Raw genomic sequence first — 22,295 nt, forward strand, 5'->3', positions numbered from 1 at the left:
GAGTTCACTCAAACTCATGTCCACCGAGTCGGTGATGCCTTCCAGCCATCTCATTCTCTCTCATCCCTTTCTCCTCCTGCCCCCAATCCCTCCCAGCATCAGTCTTTTCCAATGAGTCAACTTTTCACATGAGGTGGCCAAAGTATTGGAGTTTCAGCTTTAGCATCAGTCCTTCCAGTGAACACCCAGGACTGATCTCCTTTAGAATGGACTGGTTGGATCTCCTTGCAGTCCAAGGGACTCTCAAGAGCCTTCTCCAACACCACAGTTCAAAAGCATCAATTCTTCGGCGATCAGCTTTCTTCACAGTCCAACTCTCACATCCATACATGACCACTGGAAAAACCATAGCCTTGACTAGACGGACCTTTGTTGGCAAAGTAATGTCTCTTCTTTTTAATATGCTATCTAGATTGGTCATAACTTTCCTTCCAAGGAGTAAGCATCTTTTAATTGCATGGCTCACAGACCCCTTTAATTCCAACAATGGATCCTCAGTGAGAATTCTGTTGTAGAGCTCATCCACCTGAGTATCCCACTGATGCCTCAGTTTAAACCCTTATGATGTCATTCGTAGTTTACATTCCTTCTCTCTAATATTTCTCCCAGAATTGCTGCTTGGAAAGTCTATAATTATCTTCATTCACGATATCTATTCAAGTACAGTTTGTTCTTTCTTTCTCTGAAAGCCTGTTGGTTTTACTGTTCTAATATTCTCATTGGTAGTAGCTTTCTCCAGTATTTATTCTCTTATATACTACTATAGATTTGACTTTCTAGTTTTTCTATCTTTAACCTAGATCCCTTTCAGTTATTCCTACTTTATTACTGCCAGATTAATTTTTTTTTATTAAACCTTTTTTGCTCAAACAGTACAGGAGGGTCTCAAGTTAGGGAGGGTAATCTGCTGCACAATTGTGTCTTCCCCTCATATTAATCACCAGAGTTAAACATTTTTAACCATTTCTACCTTAAGTACTTTTGATGAGTTCTTCCATAATAATTTGTTTCTATTTTTTGATTAGTCACATTACAGAGAGTAGCTATTAAGTCTTTGCTATGAAAAATGAAGATTTCTTTACTTCCCCTGCCAATTATGAGTAGTTACTCTTTTTAGTTCCTCTAGGGCTTTGCTGGTAGCTCAGCAGTAAAGAATCTGCCTGCCTATGCAGAAGACACAGGTTCGATCCCTGGAGAAGGAAATGTCAACTGACTCCAGTATTCTTGCCTGGAGAATTTAATGGACAGAGGAGCCTGGCAGGTTACAGTCCATGGGGTCTCAAAGAGTCACATACAACTGAGTCACTAAACAACAACAGCCTTAGACAATATGTCTTAACTCCTACTCTGTACGAGGGGTGCAGTGATTCTGCACATCCCGCTGCCCCCTTTCTTCTATTCTTCAACCTAGCTTTGGCAGACACGTCATCTTTTTTATTATTTTCAAGGTTTATACATTTGCAGTCTTTCTGTTACTGTTACTAAATTTGTCTTTATGTTGTAGGTGATCTTTTTCCCCCTTCCGAGAATCCATTTAACCTTCTCAGTAACCACAGTAGTCTGAGTTTTCACCAAGATGTGATTAGATTAGGTTTTGGGGTCCTCCCCTATTTATTAAGCTCAATACTTAGTGGACTGTTTCTGTTTAAGACTTAGCCACAACTCCTAAATTTTAAAGAAATTTTAATTTCTTTAACCATTTCCTTCTGTTTCTTCTGTTCTCTTTTTGGGGAGCTCCTGCTGATCAAATGCTGGGCCTCCTGAGTTATTTCCTTATGATACTTGTGTTTTCTCATTTCCTTACTCTGTTTCTTTGTTCTGTATTCTTAGTGATATTTTTAAAGATATTTATTTATTTATGGCTACATCAGGTCTTAGCTGTGGTGCACAGGCTTAGGAGTGCATGGCTCTGTAATTTGTGGTGCACAGGCTTAGTTGCTGTTAGGCATATGAGATCTTAGTTCCCTGACCAGGGATCGAACCTTTGTCCCTTGCATTGGCAGGCGGATTCTTAAATCACTGGACCCCCAGGGAAGTCCCTTCTTGGTGCTATTTTTAACTGTACGTTCTAGACCAGAACTGTTCAGTAGAAATATAAGCTACACATTCAATTAAAATTTTTCTAGTAGCCATACTAGCAAAAGTAAAAAGAAACATAAAATTATTTTTAATGATTAGGGAGCAGAGGGATGACTGGTGCATTCTTCAGATAATGTGTGTGTTTCTTCATCAGCTTGATTATGGTTGCATTTCACACTCCCATTCTCTCTTATCTGCTCATCTCAAGTTAGGTCTTCCCCAGCTTCTTCTCATGTCTGCTTCAGCCATCCTCCGTGTGTGTTCTGGACTCTGGATGCCTCCACTCTTCAGTCCAGTTGTGTTCAAGGCTATGTGTTTTGTTCTAAGGGCTTACAGTACATGAAGGTGAGGAGCGGTGGATAAAAAGTCTCACCCTAGTCAGAGAATAGAGGGAATGTGGCATGGTGTAGTAGAAGGTGGTCAGTGCTGTGGGGAGAAATAGAGCTGAATAAAGGGAGTATATGTTGCCGGAAGGCAGGGGAAGTGGTTATAACTTTAAAGAGGCTGGTTGGAGTACATCTTCTAGAAATGAACAGAAGAAATTAACGGAGTAGATGTCTGGGTAAGCGCGTTGCAGCAGAGGGAATGGTTCTGCAGAGCCTTAAGGCAGGACTGTGCTCACGTGTGTAGGGAGGAACAAGGAGATATTGCAGCTTTAGCCGAGAGAACAGGAGCAAAAAAGGAGAGTCGTATCATGCAGGACCTTGCAGGCGATTATAAAGAATTTATCTTTTATTCTGAGAGAAATGAAGGACCCATAGGATGATTTTGATGGGAATGATCTGGCTTAAAATTTTTAACAGAATTAGTCTGTTGATTATGGGATTACCTGGTGGCTCAGATGGTAAAGAGTCTGCCTGTGATGCGGGGGACCAGTGTTCGATCCCTGGGTTAGGCAGATCCCCTGGAGAAGGAAATGACAACCCACTCCAGTATTCTTGCCTGGAAAATCCCATGGACCGAGGTGCCTGGTGAACTACAGTCCATGGGGTCGCAAAGAGTTGGACTGAGCGGTTTCACCTTTTAGTCTGGCCGCTCTGTTGAGACCTTAACTAGGTTGGAGATAGTGGTGGCTTCCCCAGGTAGTGGGAGCAGTGATCTGGTGTACAGACTGTCCGTGGGTGTGAGAGAAGAGGAGGAGTTGTGGCTTTTAATGTAAGCTAGTGGGAAGGATGAATTTTCTATGAACTGAAATGGGCGAGACTGAGTAGATTTTTTGGGGGGAGAGCAGATGAATTTTGACAATGCTGCACTTCAAGTAGCGATGTTGACTAGGTTGTTGAATGTGCTAGTCTGTAGAAACTGGGAAAGAATTCTAGACATGTAACTCCTCCCTACCCTTTCTGTCTTCCAAAAATTTAATGATAAATTTGGTCTACAAAAGACCACTCAGTGTAATTTCCTACTTTGTAATGAGTTTGTTTATGTATATTTTTAATTCCATTAGAATTTTGAAGTGGGGAAAGATAGTCTGACTGGTCAAATCTACCAACTTGAATAAGAGTCCAGGCACTCCTGTCACTCGCTGCCTGCATTCTTGGCGGCCAGCTCTCCTTAAATCCAGTTCAGTTCTTTGGCCTGGAGAGCCCCTTCATGTGTCTCTTTCCTCTGTATGACTGTCTATTCACCATACCCTGTTTTTCCCTCTGCACTTCCCCTGAGTAGCATGTTACCTCTTCTGTCTGTCCTTCTTGTTCTTTTTGTCTTATAATTTTTCCGTAGACTCTTCTCCAGGTATTTTAATGATTTCCTTTTCTGAACTCCTACAATTTAACCACATGCTTTTTATATTTTATTGTTTGTTTTTTATTTTACATATGAGTCTTAACTCTACAGTGAATATTGTTGGCTGTTTGAGAGTAGGGACCTGAATAAAGTTTTTAATAAAAAGCCAAAAAGCTAGTGGTACTGAATTCATTTATATGTAGGTGTTGGAATATAACAGGCAGAAAATAGCCATTAAATAAGATAATATGCACTCTTTTCATGCTGCCTGGGCTCTTCTGTCTGTGCTCTGAGAGCCAGTGGAAGGCATTCCTGATGAGATGCTCTCTGAGCTGTACCTTGAAGAGGGAGTGAAGTAGGAATCTGATTTCTGAAGAATCTGCTTTTGTTTGGGACAGTCCATTGGACATTGAGGAACTTCAGTTGCTCTTTAGGGACATCAGTTGTATGATATGAAGACAAGTAATGGCCATCTGTTTTCTGGTTTCTGCAGTTTTGTTGGTGAGTGATGTTACAAATTGAATAGTGTCTCCCAAGAAATCCACTACCTCAAAATACAACTTTTTGGAAATAGAGTTGTTAGTTATGATGAGGTCATACTCAAGTGAGATGGACCCCCTTTGTCCAACGTGATTGGTGTTCTTATAAGAAGATGAGAAAGTTACAGAAGCAAGATAACCATGTGAAGACACAGAAAACACCATGTAAAGATGGAGGCAGAGACTATAGTGATGCTTCTGCAAGGCAAGGAATGCCAACAGTTACCGGCCTTCTGAGAAGAAAGAGGAAGGCATGGACAAGACTCTTCCCCTGGGGCCCTTAGAAGGAACTAGCCCTGCCAACACCTTGATCTCAGACTTTAACTCATACTGAGGGAGTGAATATCTGTTGTTTTAAGCCACCTAGTGTGTGGTTCTTTATTATGGTAACCATAAAAACCTATATAGGTGGGCACTAACTTAGTAGACCAGCAAAAGCTAAACTGACCCAGGACAGAGAAGAGAAAATGTGGGTGAGAGGCCATACTGGAGGGGGGATGAGTGAAAGCCGCCAACTTTCTCTCTCTCCCTTGCTCAGTTGCCGTCATTGGCAGCCAGACCTGTAGAATCAGGTGAGGAAGAAGAGTCCTCAGAAGAGTCCTCCTCGAGAAACTTCCTCAGCCAAGAGAAAAAGATGTTGACATCCAGGGTCCTTCCCAGTGAAGCTCATTTTTTTAAGGTGTTCTGAATCAGCTTTAGTACTGCTTATAAATGTGAGTGGACAGCCAGGGATCCTCATGTCTCTAAGGATAACTTCTACAACATGAAGACAGATCAAAACAAACAGAAAATTGATATTGGAGGAAATAGAAGTAATAACAGGGAACAGAAGAAAACCTAATAGTATGCTATAATAGCTTCAGAGAACTAAGAATATATTTTATTCATAAAGCAAACATCTGTAGCTATTTTAGACTTCCCTGATGTTCCAGAGATATTGCTCTCCTAATGTGGCAGGAGGTGGGAAACGGGTTTGATCCCTGGTCAGGGAACTGGGTCCTGCATGACTGAGCTTAAAGATCCCATATATTTGAAACCAAGACCTGATACAGGAAAATATATACTATATATCTATATGTGTATATATCTTTATGTGTGTATCTGTATACACACACATATATAGATATTTATATCTATATGCAATATAGATTCACACATATATATTTTAAAAAGAATCAGAGTGTAAGGAAATGTACTTAGAAAAATTTTTTGAAACAGCATTTATTTTAATAATAGGAGATTTGAGAAATAAGATTGAGAAAATTGTCCTGAAAATAGCTGTAAAACAGTATATGAATATATAGTATATGAGATAGTATATGAGGGGATAAAAATAAAAGAAGATCAGATTAGGTGGCACACCAACCAAATAATAGGAATTTTAGGAGACCAAAGAACAAAAATGTGAGGAAATGGGATCTGCAAACAAATAATATAAGGAAATTTCCTGGAATTCAGTGACTTGATCATGGTCAGGGGTGCTGACTTTTTCTGAAAAGGGCCAGACAGTAAAGGTCTTAGACTTTGTGGGCCACAAGTTCTCTGTGGCATTAGTTCATCTCTACCCCTGTAGCTTTGTAGGATGGGCCAAAATTTTCTGGGGGAAAGAAAAAGAGTAAGCAAACAAACAAAAATAGATCACCTGATATATTTGACCCCATCGAGAGGGTCTAGAGTTCTGATGGAGAGTTTGGAGTAGGTATAGAAGAAAAGAATCAAATTCTGAAAATAGCCCTTTTTAACACCACTGTTAAAAAAAAGGAATTGTTCTGGAAAGTAAATATGGTCAGTATGAGTAAGTTAAGTGGCTGCTGATGTATCCAAAGTGCTGTCATGACTTTATTGGGAGAATAAGGAAGATAAGATTTTTAGGAGGGTTAGAGGGTCTGGGAATTAAATCATTTATGTAATACTAAGTCAGTAGATAACTTCTAAATCTGAAAGACTAAGAAGTATTTGTTCTAAACAAATAAATTAGTTAGAAACATAAATATCAAAAGTGTTGAATGTAGTTGTTTCTGGGGAGAGAAATCAGAAGTGATGAAGAGTTGAGAAGAGGATTAGTGTATTGGATTCAGTTCAGTCACTCAGTCATGTCTGACTCTTTGCAGCCCCATGGACTGCAGCATGTCAGGCTTCTCTGTCCATCACCAACTTCCAGAGCTTGCTCAAACTCGGGTCCATCAAGTTGGTGATGCCATCCAACCATCTCATTCTCTGTTACCCCCTTCTCCTCCTGCCTTCAATCTTTCCCAGCATCAGGGTCTTATCCAATGAATCAGCTCTTTGTATCAGGTGGCCAAAGTATTAGAGCTTCAGCATCAGTCCTTCCAGTGAATATTCAGGACTGATTTCCTTTATGATTGACTGGTTTGACCCCCTTGCAGTCCAAGGGACTCTTATTAAGAGTCTTCTCCAACACCACAGTTCAAAAGCATCAATTCTTCGGTGCTCAGCTTTCTTTATAGTCCAACTCTCACATCCATACATGACTACTGGAAAAACCATAGCTTTGACTAGACGGACCTTTGTTGACAAAGTAACGTTTCTGCTTTTTAATATGCTGTCTAGTTTGGTCATAGCTTTCCTTCCAAGCGTCTTTTAATTTCATGACTGCAGTTACCTTCTGCAGTGATTTTGGAGCCCAAAAAATAAAATCTGTCACTGTTTGCACTGTTTCCCCATCTATTTGCCATAAAGTGGTGGAACTGGATGCCATGATCTTCCTTTTTTGAATGTTGAGTTTTAAGCCCGCTTTTTCACTCTCCTCTTTCACTTTCATCAAGAAGTTCTTTAATTCCTCTTTGCTTTCTGCCATAGGGTGGTGTCATCTGCATATCTGAGTTTATTGATATTTCTCCTGGGAATCTTGATTTCAGCTTGTGCTTCATCCAGTCCAGCATTTTGCATGATGTACTCGGCATAGAAGTTGAATAAGCAGGGTGACAAAATACAGCTTTAACGTACTCCTTTCCCAGTTTGGAACCAGTCTGTTGCTCCATGTCTGGTTCTAACTGTTGCTTCTTGACCTGCATACAGATTTCTCAGGAGGCAGGTCAGGTGGTCTGGTATTCCCATCTCTTGAAGAATTTTCCAGTTTGTTGTGATCCATACAGTCAAACGGTTTGGCGTAGTCAAGAAAGCAGAAGTAAATGTTTTTGTGGAACTTGCTTCCTTTTTCTATGATCCAATGGATGTTAGCAATTTGATCCCTGGTTCCTCTGCCTTTTTAAAATCCAGCTTGAACATCTGGAAGTTCACGGTTCACGTACTGTTGAAGCCTGGCTTGGAGAATTTTGAGCATTACTTTGCTATTGTATGAGATGAGTGCAGTTGTGCAATTGTTTGAGCATTCTTTGGCATTGCCTCTCTTTGGGGTTGGAATGAAAACTGACCTTTTCCAGTCCTGTGGCCGCTGCAGAGTTTTCCAAATTTGCTGGCATATTGAATGCAGCACTTTCACAGCATCATCTTTTTGGATTTTAAATAGCTCAATGGGATTTCCATCACCTCCTCTAGTTTTGTTCGTAGTAATGCTTCCTAAGGCTCACTTGACTTCTCATTCAAGGATGTCTAGCTATAGGTGAGTGATCACACCATCATGGTTATCTGGGTCATGAATATCTTTTTTGTACAGTTCTTCTGTGTATTCTTGCCACCTCTTCTTCATATCTTCTGCTTCTGTTAGGTCTGTACCATTTCTGTCCTTTATTGAGCCCATCTTTGCATGAAATGTTCCCTTTGGTATCTAATTTTCTTGAAGAGATCTCTAGTTTTTCCCATTCTATTGTTTTCTTCTATTTCTTTGCATTGATCACTGAGCAGAAGGCTTTCTTATCTCTCCTTGCTATTCTTTGGAACTCTGCATTCAGATGCTTATATCTTTCCTTTTCTCCTTTGCCTTTTGCTTCTCTTCTTTTCCCAGCCATTTGTACGGCCTCCTCAGGCAACCGTTTTGCCTTTTTTGCATTTCTTTTTCTTGGGGATGTTGGGGATGATCTTGATCACCACCTCCTGTACAATGTCTCTTACCTCCATCCTTAGTTCTTCAGGCACTCTATTAAATCTAATCCCTTGACTTTGTGTCTCTTCCACTGTATAATTATAAGGGATTTGTATAATTATAATGGTCTAGTGGTTTTCCCTACTTTCTTCAACTTAAGTCTGAATTTGGCAATAAGGAGCTTATTATCTGAGTCACAGTCAGTTCCCAGTCTTGTTTTTGCTGACTGTATAGAGCTTTTCCATCTTCGGCTGCAAAGGGTATAATCAGTCTGATTTCAGTATTGATCTTCTGGTGATGTCCATGTGTAGAGTCATCTTTTGTGTTGTTGGAAGAGGGTATTTGCTATGACCAGTGCATTCTCTTGGCAGAACGCTGTTAGCCTTTGCCCTGTTTCATTTTGTACTCCAAGGCTGAACTTGCCTGTTATTCCAGGTATCTCATGACTTCCTACTTTTGCATTCCAGTCCCCTATGATGAAAAGGACATCTTTTTTGGGGTGTTAGTTCTAGAAGGTCTTGTAGATCATCATGGAACTGTTCAACTTCAGCTTATTTGGCATTAGTGGTTGGAGCATAGACTTGAATTACTGTGATACACAATACTGTTCTTTACAGTGTCAGACTTTACTTCCATCACCAGTCACATCCACAGCTAGAAGTTGTTTTCGTTTTGGCTCCGTCTCTTCTTTCTTTCTGGAGTTATTTCTCCACTCTTCTCCAGTAGCGTATTGGACACTTACTGACCTGGGGAGTTCATCTTTCAGTGTCCTATCTTTTTGCCTTTCCGTACTGTTCATGCGGTTCTCAAGGCAGGAATACTGAAGTGGTTTGCCATTCTCTTTTCCATGGACCACGTTTTGTCAGAACTCTCCATGACCTGTCCATCTTGGGTGGCCCTACAGAGCATGGCTCATAGTGTCATTGAGTTAGACAAGGCTGTGATCCATGCCATCAATTTGGTTAGTTTTCTGTGAGTGTTGGATTAGTGTTTTATTATAAACTCTGTAACACTTTGACCTTTTAAACTATTTTGCAAGTTTACTTTTAAAATTTTTCATGAGGGTAAAATTGAGTTGATAAAATGAATGTTTACCTTAGATGTTAAAATCTTATTAGTCCAATACTTTTGCTGTAGTAAGATGATGATAGTATAGCTTTCTATTCATATATTGTGTGTCATTTGTTAATACCAATTTCTGATTCCTACTCATAGTATTAATTTGACTTCTTTGGCTGACTGATGAAAAAACATATTCTAAGAAACATGAGTCAGTCCTGTGTCAGTCTCAGCATAGAACTTAATTTAGTTAGTACCTATAAATAGTTTGCAAATCACCACTACTACCTGAAAATTATAAGAGGGGAGTAATAACTCTAGCACAGAAGTAGGAGTTGCAGCGATGAGAGTATACTGTCCTCCGGTTAGCCTTCAGAGGCAGGATGGACCAAGGGTTGACCGCCTTCTCCTGTGAGTATTGTCTCCTGTCTCAGGAATTTTGTAATATTTTAGTTATATCCATTGTTTGTTTGTTTCCTAATAGAGAATTGAAATGCCCACATTTTCTTTATGCGGTTTTATTTTCTGTCAAATGTTGGTAGCATTAGTGTTACTGAATGTTAGCAACCTGGAACATTTTTCCTGATCCACCCTCCTACTTCATTATGTTGGAATTTAAATTACTTTTCATTTACCTAGTGCTATTTTTTTGTTATACATAAGGCTGAATGAAATGTATTTTCAAATTTTTATATAGATTTTGCTTGCTATAAGAAAAATAAGTCTTTGAGTTAACATGAACTAAATATGTGTTCAAGTATATAAAAAAGCTGTTGATCTTATTGTTGCCTGGTGCTTTGTGCCTTTTCTTTACATTTGGGGATAACTCTTCTCAGGAAGAAATTTGCGGGTGGGAAGAATTTTTCCTGATAGTTTTAAATGCTCTATGGCTATAATATTAGTCATTTGCACTGTTTTTTGGTTTTTTTTTTTTATGAAAAAATATATTTTCTCAGAAACTTTTAAATTGCTGTAAAATGCATATCCAAAAGAAAAATCAGTCTCTAGAATGTTTCCATCGTTCAGAATTAGGGCCTGTGTACTTTGAAAAAATTTTAACTTGGAAACAGTCATTTGTAGTCAGAACTCCGGGAAGAAGAATCCTGTGCATTTCTAGTGTGTGAGTTGGCAGTGATATTTCTAAGAAAAGCAGAGTTTATAAATTTGGAAACGGTCCCCCTAAAAAGATATACAAATGTCTTGCTTTAGGAGTCAAAACATGTAAGTCAGTAGATTTATATATACCATCCAATTTAGGTGGGAATTATTCATTGCACTATGGATTTGTAAGCCTGAGATTTTGACACACAACTTGGGAAAATATGTTTAGATGTGTTTCTTTTCAGTGAGCAGGCTAAAAATTAGAGACTTCAAACACTTCTTTTCTTTCTTGCATCTTTATTCCTTTCAAATCAAAAAAATAAATAACAGAATCTCCCGCTGCTGTAGGACTCGCCCACTTCGGTCTTCTGTCAGTGAACTTGGATGATCTTTCTGGCATTCTGCTCTTTTCTTACGTCAGTATATTCCTTTTCTTTCATAGCCTGAAAACCCAGGTATTATGACATGTGGAACTGTTCTTTGAAGTCAGGATACATTGGTTGTTAATGCCATTATTTAATAATTCTTTCAGATTCACTTTACTCATACCTGGCCTTCTACCTGTGCTTTAAGCTTATTTTTTGTGTTAAAAGTGGTCTAGAAAAGCAGCCATTAACAGGGAGGTTAAAAAAAAAAACACCAAGAATTTGGATGAGAAATGAAATGTACTCTTAGAGTACTATGTGATTCAGCTGTGAACAGCATTTACATTATCATATTAATAATGTAAACTCTGAATGAATATTGATATAACCAAAAATCAGTATTTTCCCATGACTATATTGAGAAAAGCCTGTGTGTGGTGAGGGAGTTGAAAGAGACATCTTGTGTCAGTAGACATATTTTATAAAATTAAAATAATGAAAAGAACTGACATATCTAAAGAAACAGCCAAAAGAGTTGACAGTGATTATCTCTGATATGTTGGAAACTGAGATGGGAGGGTTGGAGCAGTGAACTGCTATTTTTTTCTTACAGACTTTAAAAGCTGTGTGCTTGTATTATTTTGATAGAATAAAATGAAAGAGGTAGCACAGGATTGTAACAGAGCCTAATAAATTGAATATTTTAATCATAGATCTTAGTACAGCTACATTAAAAGTTAAATACTTCCCCCTAGCTTCTGTTTTCACATATATTCTGATTAGAGTAATATGGGTATATCTTTTGTCTTCAGGACCCAGTAGGTTGTTTAGAGTGTTACATTTAATATGCTCTTATTTTTTGATGAGTGTTGTATATTTCAAATGCAATGTAAACCCTAGCTGAGTTTATTCGTTAGATGCCAGTTATTCAAAAATAATAATTTTGTCTTATTATTAAAAACATTCTTCTGAATACACCTTATTTCTTGCCCTCATCCCTACAGTGATAACATTATCCCTCAGAAACTTTGGCAGCTAGTATTTTATCAAATAGTAGAATGAAGTCAGTAATGTACCCTAAAAATTAGATTTTATTATTTTTCAGTATTTTTAAGCAGCTATTTCTCATAAGCAGGACTACCATAGGTGTCTTCTGTTTTTCTCTTGTATTTACTGAGTATGATGATCTGTCCAGAAAGAAGCTTCGTGTTTTTGTGCTAATAGGAGAGTGCTTGGACTTTTCTTTTTGTTTAATAATCAGTTAAGGAAACATGAAAGGTAGAGATTTATGGAAAGATTTTATTGGTTTATTGATACTGCTGGGAGGAACAAAAGACAGCATACACATTTCTATCATGTAGTCCTCCCTCTAGTCAGAACCCAGTCAGCTTATCAGTCAGTCCAGGGAAAGTCTCAATTTGAAATTTCCAAACATTTATTACTATAGCTCACATTTATTGAGTGTTCTTATGCTCCAGGTACTTATTAAAGAGCTTTCGTGATACTATCTCATTTCATCTTCCTGCCAATGCTTTGAAATATTTCATGTGTAAGATGAATGTAACCTTTTATTTTAAATCTTAGGGCCGGTTAATTTTTATAGCAGTTCAATCGTTTAAGTTGAGCTGGATACTTGGGTACATCTTCTTGCTCTATCATATTATGTATGGAAGGTAAAAGCTATTTTAGAGCCACATGCAGGAAGCTTCTGCAGGTTTTAGTATAATTGCAGATATTTTTATAGTCATCATTTGAAGTTCTAGAGTTGAGATTTTTAGTCGAATTGAATATAAATACTGAGACATTCTATACTTCCTTAGATAAGGAGATAAAAACATGACCGTTTTTCTAATTTAATGAAACATTAATAGGATTGAAAGCATAGATGTTGGCAGGGTAAATTTAACAAAGTGATTTTAAAATTTACCTAGAAAGAGTTAAATATCTGAGAATCATCTAGAAAAACTCAAAGAGTAATAAGAATGGCTGCATCCTAGTAAATATTAAAGTATACTTTGGGTATCAAAGCATAAAGATATTAGTGCCTTGCCAGACAAGCAGATCCATGCTCCAGAATGTTCTGGAAGTTCAGTAATAGTCAGCACGTGTAAAGGTGACATCTTAAATCAGGGCTATATTCAATAATAGGTGTTGTGATATAGGTCACTTCTTCACATGTTAAGCCCAAGACAAATTTCATATGAGCTAAGGCTTTTATTGTAAAAAATAAAAGTATGAAAAGAAAGTGTTAGCAACTATATAATCTTTTTGTGGAACAAGGCTGCCTAAGAAGGATATTGAAAACAGGTTACATAAAGGAATAATATTATTTGATTTTCTATATAAAATTAAAAGCCATATTACAAAACAACACTTTTAAAATCAAAGGAACAAAGCCATAATAAAAGTTAATGCCTATGACCAACGTGTGACAAAGCATTGTTACCTTTAATATAGAAAAGAAATATGGAGTAGTAACTCTCCCAAGAGAAAGCTGATCAAAGAACATATGCAGTCATTACTAATACAAAAATCAGTAAACGAATTGTAAAATATTTAACATCAGAAGTAATTAAATGAAAACTGTTGCATGATATCAATCATTAGCAAAGATTAAAAACAATGATAAAAAAATAAAAACAATGATAGTGTTCAGTGTTAGTAAAAGGAAAGAAAAGTGGGTATTTTCATATACTGTTGGACTGCTGGCAAGTGTTAATTGGCACCACTATTGCTGAAGACAATTTGGAACTGTGTATCAAAAATCTTGATGTTTATATATTTTCATCTAGCAAATTTGTGTGGATGGTGATGCTTAAGAAGCAGTTAGAAAAGTGTTCAAAGATATGTGAGGATAAATGTTTATGGCCATATTAGTAATAGTATTAGGCTAACATGTTGTACCATAGGAGACTGCTCAAACTGTGAACAACTGAACAGTGGAATACTACACAGGCATGAAAAGTAAAGATGCAAAACTTTACTCAGTGCATTAAATACCTTTTACAATATATCAGGTGGGAGAAAGGAAAACAGATTTCAGAGTGGTAGAGAAATACTCTTTTATTTTGTTTTTGGTTTATTCCTCATATTCCTCATGTGTTTTTACATGAGGAAAAGGCTGGAAGCATGAATGCCAAAATATTAATTATACTGACCTCTGGATATGAGACTTAATATGATTTAAAGTTTATTTCTTCTCTTAACTGTTTTTTCCCCACTCACCAAACTTTTATTGAGCTATTGCTGTTACTAGCCATTGTATTTTCTGATATGATAAAGTATAATTTGTACAATGAAAATTTGATGTCATTTTAGGAGGGTAATTACAAATTAGTAATATTTTCATTAAATGAAATAATGTCTTGGTCATTAAAGTGGTGTGTTCAGTTATTTATTTCTTTGGACCACTTTATTCAGGAAAAGTGTGGGATAAAATGTGATATTAGTTTAATGTGCTGAAGTAGCAAAAATGATCCTAATAAGATACCTTTTTTTTCATTTGTATGTAACATAAGCTGTCTCTACTGAACATAGTCCTTCTTCACGTGGAAGGAGAGATGTTGATTGCATGGTCTACACTGCTTTGTATTTAAATCAGAAATAAGGTTCTTGTAGGTTCATTGTGAAAAGAATGGGTTTTTCATTGTGAGTAGCCATAATTGCCTACTCTTTACTTTCTTAATTTCAGGCAACTACAAGAACAGCAACGACAAAAGGAGCTGGAGCGGGAACGGCTGGAGAGAGAAAGAATGGAGAGGGAGAGGATGGAGAGGGAGAGGCTAGAAAGGGAGAGGCTGGAGAGGGAGCGGCTGGAACAGGAGCAGCTGGAGAGAGAGAGACAAGAGCGGGAACGTCAGGATCGCCTGGAGCGGGAGAGACTGGACCGGGAGCGGCTGGAGAGACTGGACCGGGAAAGGCAGGAACGAGAGCGGCAGGAGCAACTAGAGAGGGAGCAGCTGGAGTGGGAGCGAGAGCGGAGAATATCAAATACTGGTAAGAAGTTTACAGACTGTTCTGTGTTCCTGATGTCTGAGCTCGATGGTGTTTGGTGGGTCATAAATTAGGAAGAATGTTAGCATTTGAGATTCTTGGGATTAAGCAGTACGATTCAAAATCAGAAATATGTGGCGATTGCTACTTTATCTTTTTTTTTTTTTAATTTCTCTCTGTGTTGCTTTTATTGCTTGGAGACTTAAAGCTCTTGGAAAATTATATTCTGGCATTCTAATTCTTCTAACTGCCTATAAATTGGCTATAAAGTGTAAATTATTTTCATGGGAAATTTTTTGTGTTAGATGAATTTGGAATATTTCCCTTTTGAGGTTGCTTCAATTTTCTTGAATACTGTAGCTTTCCAGAAATTTGCTTGATTGTGTTCTCAAGTTTTAAACAGCAAGTTAAAAAATACCATCTCTAAAGCTGACTAGTAATGTAAACATATTTTAATACTGTGAAAAATTAGTGAAAATTACTAAATATGATGGAATTTTATTGAAGGACGTAAGGGTAAAGATATGACTAAAAATTCGAAGTATTTTGACATTCATTAAAATTAACATTTATTATAGGATTTAAGAATTTTTCTATTCCATATGATCTATATCTAAAGTCTCAGTGTGGATTGATTAAATATTGATTGGTTTGTTGAGTTAATTCATTTGTTTTGATTGCCTAGTTATTTTCTGGGATTATAGTCAACATAACTTTTCCACAAATGGTCATTGAATTTGGGGGTTTCTAGCCCTTACTCGGATGAACTTTTTGCTAGTTTCTCTATTATTTTTAAAAAACAACTTACTCTTCTCTGTGATCTTATTCATGTAATGCTAATGTCCTTTTAGTGGATAAAATAATGAAGGTTAAGACGATTGTATTTTTTTGCTGTAAGAATAAGCTAATCAGTTTAATTTACTGATCTGTTACTTGATTTAAAGAAAACACACCGTCTTTTGGATCTCAAAATTTATTTGTAAGTTAAAACGTTCTTGAGTGAAGTCAGGTATTTGCACATGTGCTTTAATTCTCTGGAACTAACTGTAGTCTACATTTGTACATTTTGTCTGAATGCTGGTTTTGTGGCTTTACTAGCTCCCTTTTTCTCTCTCCTTTTTTACCCTGTCTTTCGCCGCTGCTTTCTACCTCTGTCCAGCTCCATCCTCCGACAGCTCCCTGTATAGTGCTCCACTTGCTGAGTATGCCAGTTGCCAGCCTCCTTCAGCACCTCCTCCATCATACGCTAAAGTCATCTCAGCTCCAGTGTCAGAGGCCACTCCTGAATACGCTGTAGTGACCGCTTTGCCACCTTCCTCCACACCCCCTACACCACCACTCCGACACCCCGCGACGCGTTTTGCGACATCTCTCGGTTCAGCCTTCCACCCCGTTCTTCCCCACTATGCTACAGTTCCTCGTCCTCCGAACAAAAACTCTCGACCTTCTTCTCCTGTGAACACACCCTCTCCTCAGCCTCCAGCTGCGAAGCCCTGTGCCTGGCCTACTTCCAACTTTTCACCCCTCCCTCCATCTCCTCCAGTAATGATTAGCAGCCCCCCAGGCAAAGCCACTGGTCCAAGGCCTGTCCTCCCCGTTTGTGTTTCTTCTCCTGTGCCCCCGATGCCCCCCTCACCAACAGCAGCCAACGGGCTGCTTGACACTGTCCCGCACCCCGTGTCTCCGCCGCCTACCTCAGGGCCAGCAGCGCCGCCGCCACCGCCGCCTCCACTGCCTTCCCTCGCACCACTCTCACACTGTGGATCTCAAGCTTCTCCTCCTCCGCCTCCGAGCACCCCTCTTGCCTCAACTCCCTCATCCAAGCCTAGTGTTCTCCCTTCTCCCTCTGCAGCTGCCCCTGCCTCTGTGGAGACTCCTCTAAACTCTGTGCTGGGAGACTCCTCTGCTCCTGAGCCAGGCTTGCAGGCAGCCTCTCAGCCGGCCGAGACTCCAGCCCAGCAGGGTAAGGCTTCCCTTATCGCGACTAACCGCTAACCCCTTGAAAATGTTCCACCCCAGGCAGCTTCACTTACTAGAAGAATGGGGAGGATGGTTTTGAAAAAGTTAAAGGTGGGTTTCTTTCTGTTGGATTGATTGCATTTGGAGGATCAGTAGGAGGAATTTCCCTACTGAGCTAGATTTGGGTTCTTCTGCAGTGTTGGAGGTGTTTTTCTGTGTTTCAGGGTCTCTGTACATTGCTCTGAATAATCACTGGGAAAACATTACTAGACACATTAGTCCACACAATAAATATATAATCAGATGTGTCTTCCTTTAATTTTTGGGAAATATAGAGATTATGTTTAGTGCCCAACTGTAGTCATTAGATCTGTGTCATCCAGGAGTGTCCTCTGGGATAGTTGTTATCTTGGACCCTGTTTCTTTTTGGCCCCTTCTGTATGCATTGGGCTTCTCCTGTCAGACTTCCAGGGGTGGCTGCCACCCTAAACCATGGAGAGCATCCCAACTTTGCACAGAGTGGGGAGAGGGCAGTCGTGATGTGTGCCCCAAAGGATTCCATGGTCCGGATTTTAAGACATAGCAGCCTGTAGGGATAGTTGGGAGACGGTAGCATCCTCTGCAGTCATCCCCCTACTCCCCATGCTCGAATTTTGCTGTCTCGGTGACAGGGAATGGGGTTGTAATCTTCGGGATATGGATTATTCCTAAGTAGAGAAGGACCTGGTTCTGTAAGTAAATAAAAAAAAATTCCTAGAAACCACCTCCCTTTTTAAAATAGGAATTAGTGAGAAATTCAGGAAGGAATATGACAAATTTGTACTTACAGAGAAGCAGTTTTATAGTCTGGATTTAAGCACATCTCCTTAAAAAAAAAAATCGTAGTTCTAGGGGGCTTGTTATCTCCGTATATATATTTTTCATGTTGACTTGCTGAATTTTAGTTAAACATTGCATCACAATTCTAATAGATGCAGTTCAATATCCCTGTGAAAGAAGTGCTGGACAAAAGAGGCACAGTTTGACAAGGTCAGAGAGCCCACCTCCTGTATCCTCAGAGTTCTGTTGGAAGATTGACAGCCCAGCACTGTTTTTCTTCCAGGAGTTTGTCATTTCAGCTTGTGTCACTGTTCAAAGTTAGCAGTTTTGAAAAACTTAACCACCCAATACACAAATAGCATTTTATTTGTCCTAAAACACCCCTTTAAGCCTTTAAGGAAGGGGGAAGGACCTCCAGGGTCAGTCTCCTGATTCTTGTTCTTGTCTACTACTTTGTGATTTTACAAGACCTGGACCTTCTCCCACCCCCGTCTTCTAGGCTAAAACTCTGTACAAGTTCTGTGTCTCCTGGTTATTTCTGTTAGTTGTTTTGAGGTTTTCCTTTTATTGTAATGCAGTAAAGGTTCCTTCGCTTCGGTTATTCTCAGTTCTCTTTATGCACTGTATTTAAGTATGGAATATTTTTGAGATACTGAAGCCTGGGACCCTCCCTTCTTTCATGTTTGCAGTTCAGCAGTTTTGGAAAGCAAGTACACTATATGTTTCATTAGTGTAGAATTTATTATCTCAACTCTTAAGGTTTATCCAGGTTATTTTGGGTCCGTTATTTCAAATAACGCTAACAGCCAACCTATACATATATTTCTCTTTTCAGTGATGCTACCTCCATCCCAAATTTTATAAGCATTTATTTTATTTACCAAATCCCCATGAATGGGAAAAAAAAACAAACCTAATTAGACGATCTGTTTCAAAGTTCTATTACTAACATTCTACGTTTAAGTAGTTAGCTTAAGATTTGGCTTTAAATTTTACTATCTTTTTTTTGTAGTAGTATCTTTTTAATACTGACTTGGATTTTAACTGTTATGTAAATTGAGCTCATAAATTTGTCATAAATGTTTGATTTAGCATGTCACTCTACATGCCTTTCCTCCTGAGATAGTGTAACGGGGCTCTTATCATTGACGGTCTTAACATTTCTTTCTCTCAGGCATTGTCTTGGGACCACCTGCACCTCCACCCCCTCCTCCACTCCCGCCAGGTCCTGCCCAGGCACCAGCCATACTCCCTCCTCCCCCAGGACCCCCTCCACCCCCTCCACTCCCTTCCTCAGGGCCTCCGCCCCCACCGCCTCCACCACCTCTTCCCAATCAAGTACCCCCTCCTCCTCCTCCACCTCCTGCTCCTCCCCTCCCTGCATCTGGATTTTTTTCGGGATCCATGTCTGAAGACAATCGCCCTTTAACTGGACTTGCAGCTGCAATTGCTGGAGCAAAACTTAGGAAAGTGTCACGGGTAAATGGATTTCCTAATTCATTATATTTCTTATGTGTGTTTCATTCTGTCTCAGCATCTAAAATATTGAATTTATTGTATTCTCATTCTATGAACCCTGTGTTACTAACTTCATTGACTAAAAAATTTTGAAATAATTTAAGAAAAGTTGCAAGAGTAGTGTGAGAGTTTCTGTAAATTCATTACTCGGATTGACCACTAAACGTTTTACCATAATTATTCTTTGTATATGTTTCCTTCTGCATAAACTCAAACACTTTTTCTGTCTGAATTGAGAATAAATCAGAGACACCATGCTCCTATTTCCCTAAATACTGAAGTGTGTATTTTGTAAGAAGAAGAACATTCACCCACATAACCACAGTATAATTATCAAAATCAGGAAATTTAATTGATACAGTACTACATAATCTACATATCTATTAAAATTTCACCTGTTGTCCAATGATGTCTTTTATGGCAATTTTTTTTTTCTTCTCCAGGGTCATTCCTGTTACATTTTGTTGGGCTATCTCTCTAATTTACTTTAAAATGTAATGATTCCTCATTTTCCTCTTTCATGATACTGACATTTTTGAAGACAATAATATAAGTATTTTGTAGATCTGATATTTCCCTAAGATTTGATTGAGGTTATGCATTTTTGGGGACAGGTTTTGCAATTTTTACCACCAACGTAATACGTCCTTTTCAATGCCTTATACAAGGAGATGTGTGATAGCATTTTATGCCATTATTGGTGATGTTAGCTTTGATAAAACTTCACTGATACATAAAATTACTCCATTGGTTCTTAAGGTTTAAAAATAATACCTAGATGCTTTTATTGAAATTAATGTGGATATATCCTTCTGTTTTGAATATAATATATTAATAAAGGATTGATATATTAGGATTACCCCACATAGGAGTTTATTATGTGTTTATATTCTCATTAAGATGGAAGATGCCTCTTTCCCAAGTGGAGGGAACACCACTGGTGTGAATTCGGCCTCATCTAAAACAGATACAGGTCGTGGAAATGGACCCCTTCCTTTAGGGGGTAGTGGTTTAATGGAAGAAATGAGTGCCCTTCTGGCCAGGAGGTGAGTGAGAAATTACGTGGATGTGTCGAGAACTGAAAGAATTGTGTTAATTTTATTCTAAGTATAATTTAACTAGATGCAGGCCTTCCTTTTTGGTATAGTTTTAAACTGTTACATGATTTGTTTTAATTTTTTTAATCTGATGTACCTTTTTCCTAGGAGAAGAATTGCTGAAAAGGGATCAACGATAGAAACAGAACAAAAAGAGGACAAAAATGTAAGTTAATAAAAAAGAGTCTACTTCATGAGGACTTCCCTGGCAGTCCAATGGCTAAGACTCCATGCTTCCACTGCAGGGGATATGGGTTGATCCCTGGTCTGAGAACAAAGATCCCACATGCCGAGTCTTGTGAGCAAAAAATAAATAAAAATTAAAATAGTCTGCTGCACCTGAAAATGTGAAGTTCAAGTATAGCTCATGTCAGAGATTAGTTTGAACTTAATTAATTTCAACTAACAATATTTATTTTTAATTCTTCAGATATTAAAAATAGCATCACTTTTTATATAATTTTAATGACATTCTTAGTAAAATGGGTTGAATGTGTATAGTTAGAGGAAAAGTACTGGAATTCTTCCTTATATTTAATTATGTACCTAAGCTTGCCATTAAAGGAGTGAAGGACTTTTTCCTAGGTTTTTAAAATATCTGAGAGTTTCAGTTTCCTTGCATTTAAAAATGAAGGAATTTGACCAAAAACAGGTGGTTATTAGCTGTGCCCTCTCTCCTATTCAGCAGCACATTGGCAAGTGTGGTTCTCATTGAGTGTGTAGTTCTCAGTGAGAAGACATGAGGAAGGAAGCCCTGAGGAGCTGCAGTGGGGGAGGGAGGAGTTTGGAGGTGGGGCTGCTAGGATAGGATAACAGTCTAAACTTGGTGTAGAAGAGAGAAAAGACTGATGAAAGCAGATGGGAAATGGCAGAAGGTATAAAGCACCAAATGTATACAGCAGGTTTCTAGAAGATACGATGCTATCAATATGTATTTCTGTATATTTAGGAAGACTCAGAGCCTGTAACTTCTAAGGCCTCTTCAACAACTACACCTGGTAAGTTCAGGAGATACATTTAAATCTTTATGAACTTTATCTAAATATTGGTACTTCTCAATTAAAAATTCTCCCTTTCCCCATGTTTAGATCAAGTGACTGCTTAGCTACTAAAACATTAACATTCTTGGTTCACAAAAGCACTGACTTTCTCCTCTACCTTTTGTGACCCTGAAGCAGCTGTTCATTTCTTGGGAGGTATATTAAAATCCAAAGTGTTTTTTCTGCGACTTTTTCTGAAAATCATAATTTTTACACATTCTATGTATAGTATTGTTAATCACTTGAAGGTACTCATTTAAACAAGGAAAAATATGTTACCTAGATGAAAGAGAAATACTTTTAGTAATTGATTCTTAAAGGCAAGGATTTTACATGTCATTTCTTCATATTTGACTAAATGACTAAACGTTGAACTGCCTGTTTCTCTCCCTACCTAATTTGGAATGAAGTTTGATCATTTTGATGAATTAATATTTAGAGTTAGCCATAGGAATCGGCTATAGGGAAATGCCTGTAACAACCACTCATTCTCACTGAATAGTGACTCTGTAGTGGCCTGATTGCTGTATTATAATTAATGTTGTAACTGTGAATAATTTTTCCTCTGAATAGGACTCAAATCAGTTTATGTTACCTTCATTAAAAATTCTCATGTTTGTGATTTACTTATTTTTACCTTTATCTTCCCCAAATCGGTATACATGCTATTATTAAACCATAGATATTTTAGGACTCAGCTATAATTTAGAGTCACAGAAGTTTTGGGAATTTGAAAAGAGCTATGAGCCCTCTCCCAGGGGAGAAAAAGTCATATTTTTATACAAAACTGATCATCATTTCAAAGTATTCACTGATTCCCTGAAGGTTACAGACTCCTTATCTAATATATACCCCCTTATTTAAAACATGGAAAACTGAAGCATGGATTTTGCATGTGTTTTTTTGTGTGTGTTTGCACATGTGTACCATTTTTATAAAATTAAGGATTCATTCAAAAGGTCTAGAGGCTTTTTTTACTTCACTTGTTGCAGTAAGTT

The 22,295-nt window shown here is 38.2% G+C and overlaps 1 protein-coding gene across 10 annotated transcripts in view; it reads left to right on the forward strand.

Moving 5' to 3' along the window:
• Positions 1 to 22,295, forward strand: part of ENAH (ENAH actin regulator) — a 159,142-nt gene that overhangs the window by 121,934 nt on the left and 14,913 nt on the right. For 4 of the 10 annotated variants that reach the window (XM_055419798.1, XM_055419801.1, XM_055419800.1 and 1 more), the window contains 6 exons: positions 14,563 to 14,867; positions 16,024 to 16,827; positions 18,817 to 19,121; positions 20,061 to 20,206; positions 20,366 to 20,423; positions 21,207 to 21,255. In XM_055419798.1, coding sequence (XP_055275773.1) covers positions 14,563 to 14,867; positions 16,024 to 16,827; positions 18,817 to 19,121; positions 20,061 to 20,206; positions 20,366 to 20,423; positions 21,207 to 21,255 — 1,667 coding nt within the window. The remainder of the gene's footprint in view (positions 1 to 14,562; positions 14,868 to 16,023; positions 16,828 to 18,816; positions 19,122 to 20,060; positions 20,207 to 20,365; positions 20,424 to 21,206; positions 21,256 to 22,295) is intronic. The other 6 variants (XM_055419803.1, XM_055419805.1, XM_055419804.1 and 3 more) reach the window with 2 other exon arrangements.

This window comes from Moschus berezovskii, chromosome 17 (genome assembly GCF_049115385.1).
Source record: "Moschus berezovskii isolate FMDL1 chromosome 17, NW_MosBer_1.0, whole genome shotgun sequence".
NCBI classification, from domain to species: Eukaryota; Metazoa; Chordata; class Mammalia; order Artiodactyla; family Moschidae; genus Moschus; species Moschus berezovskii.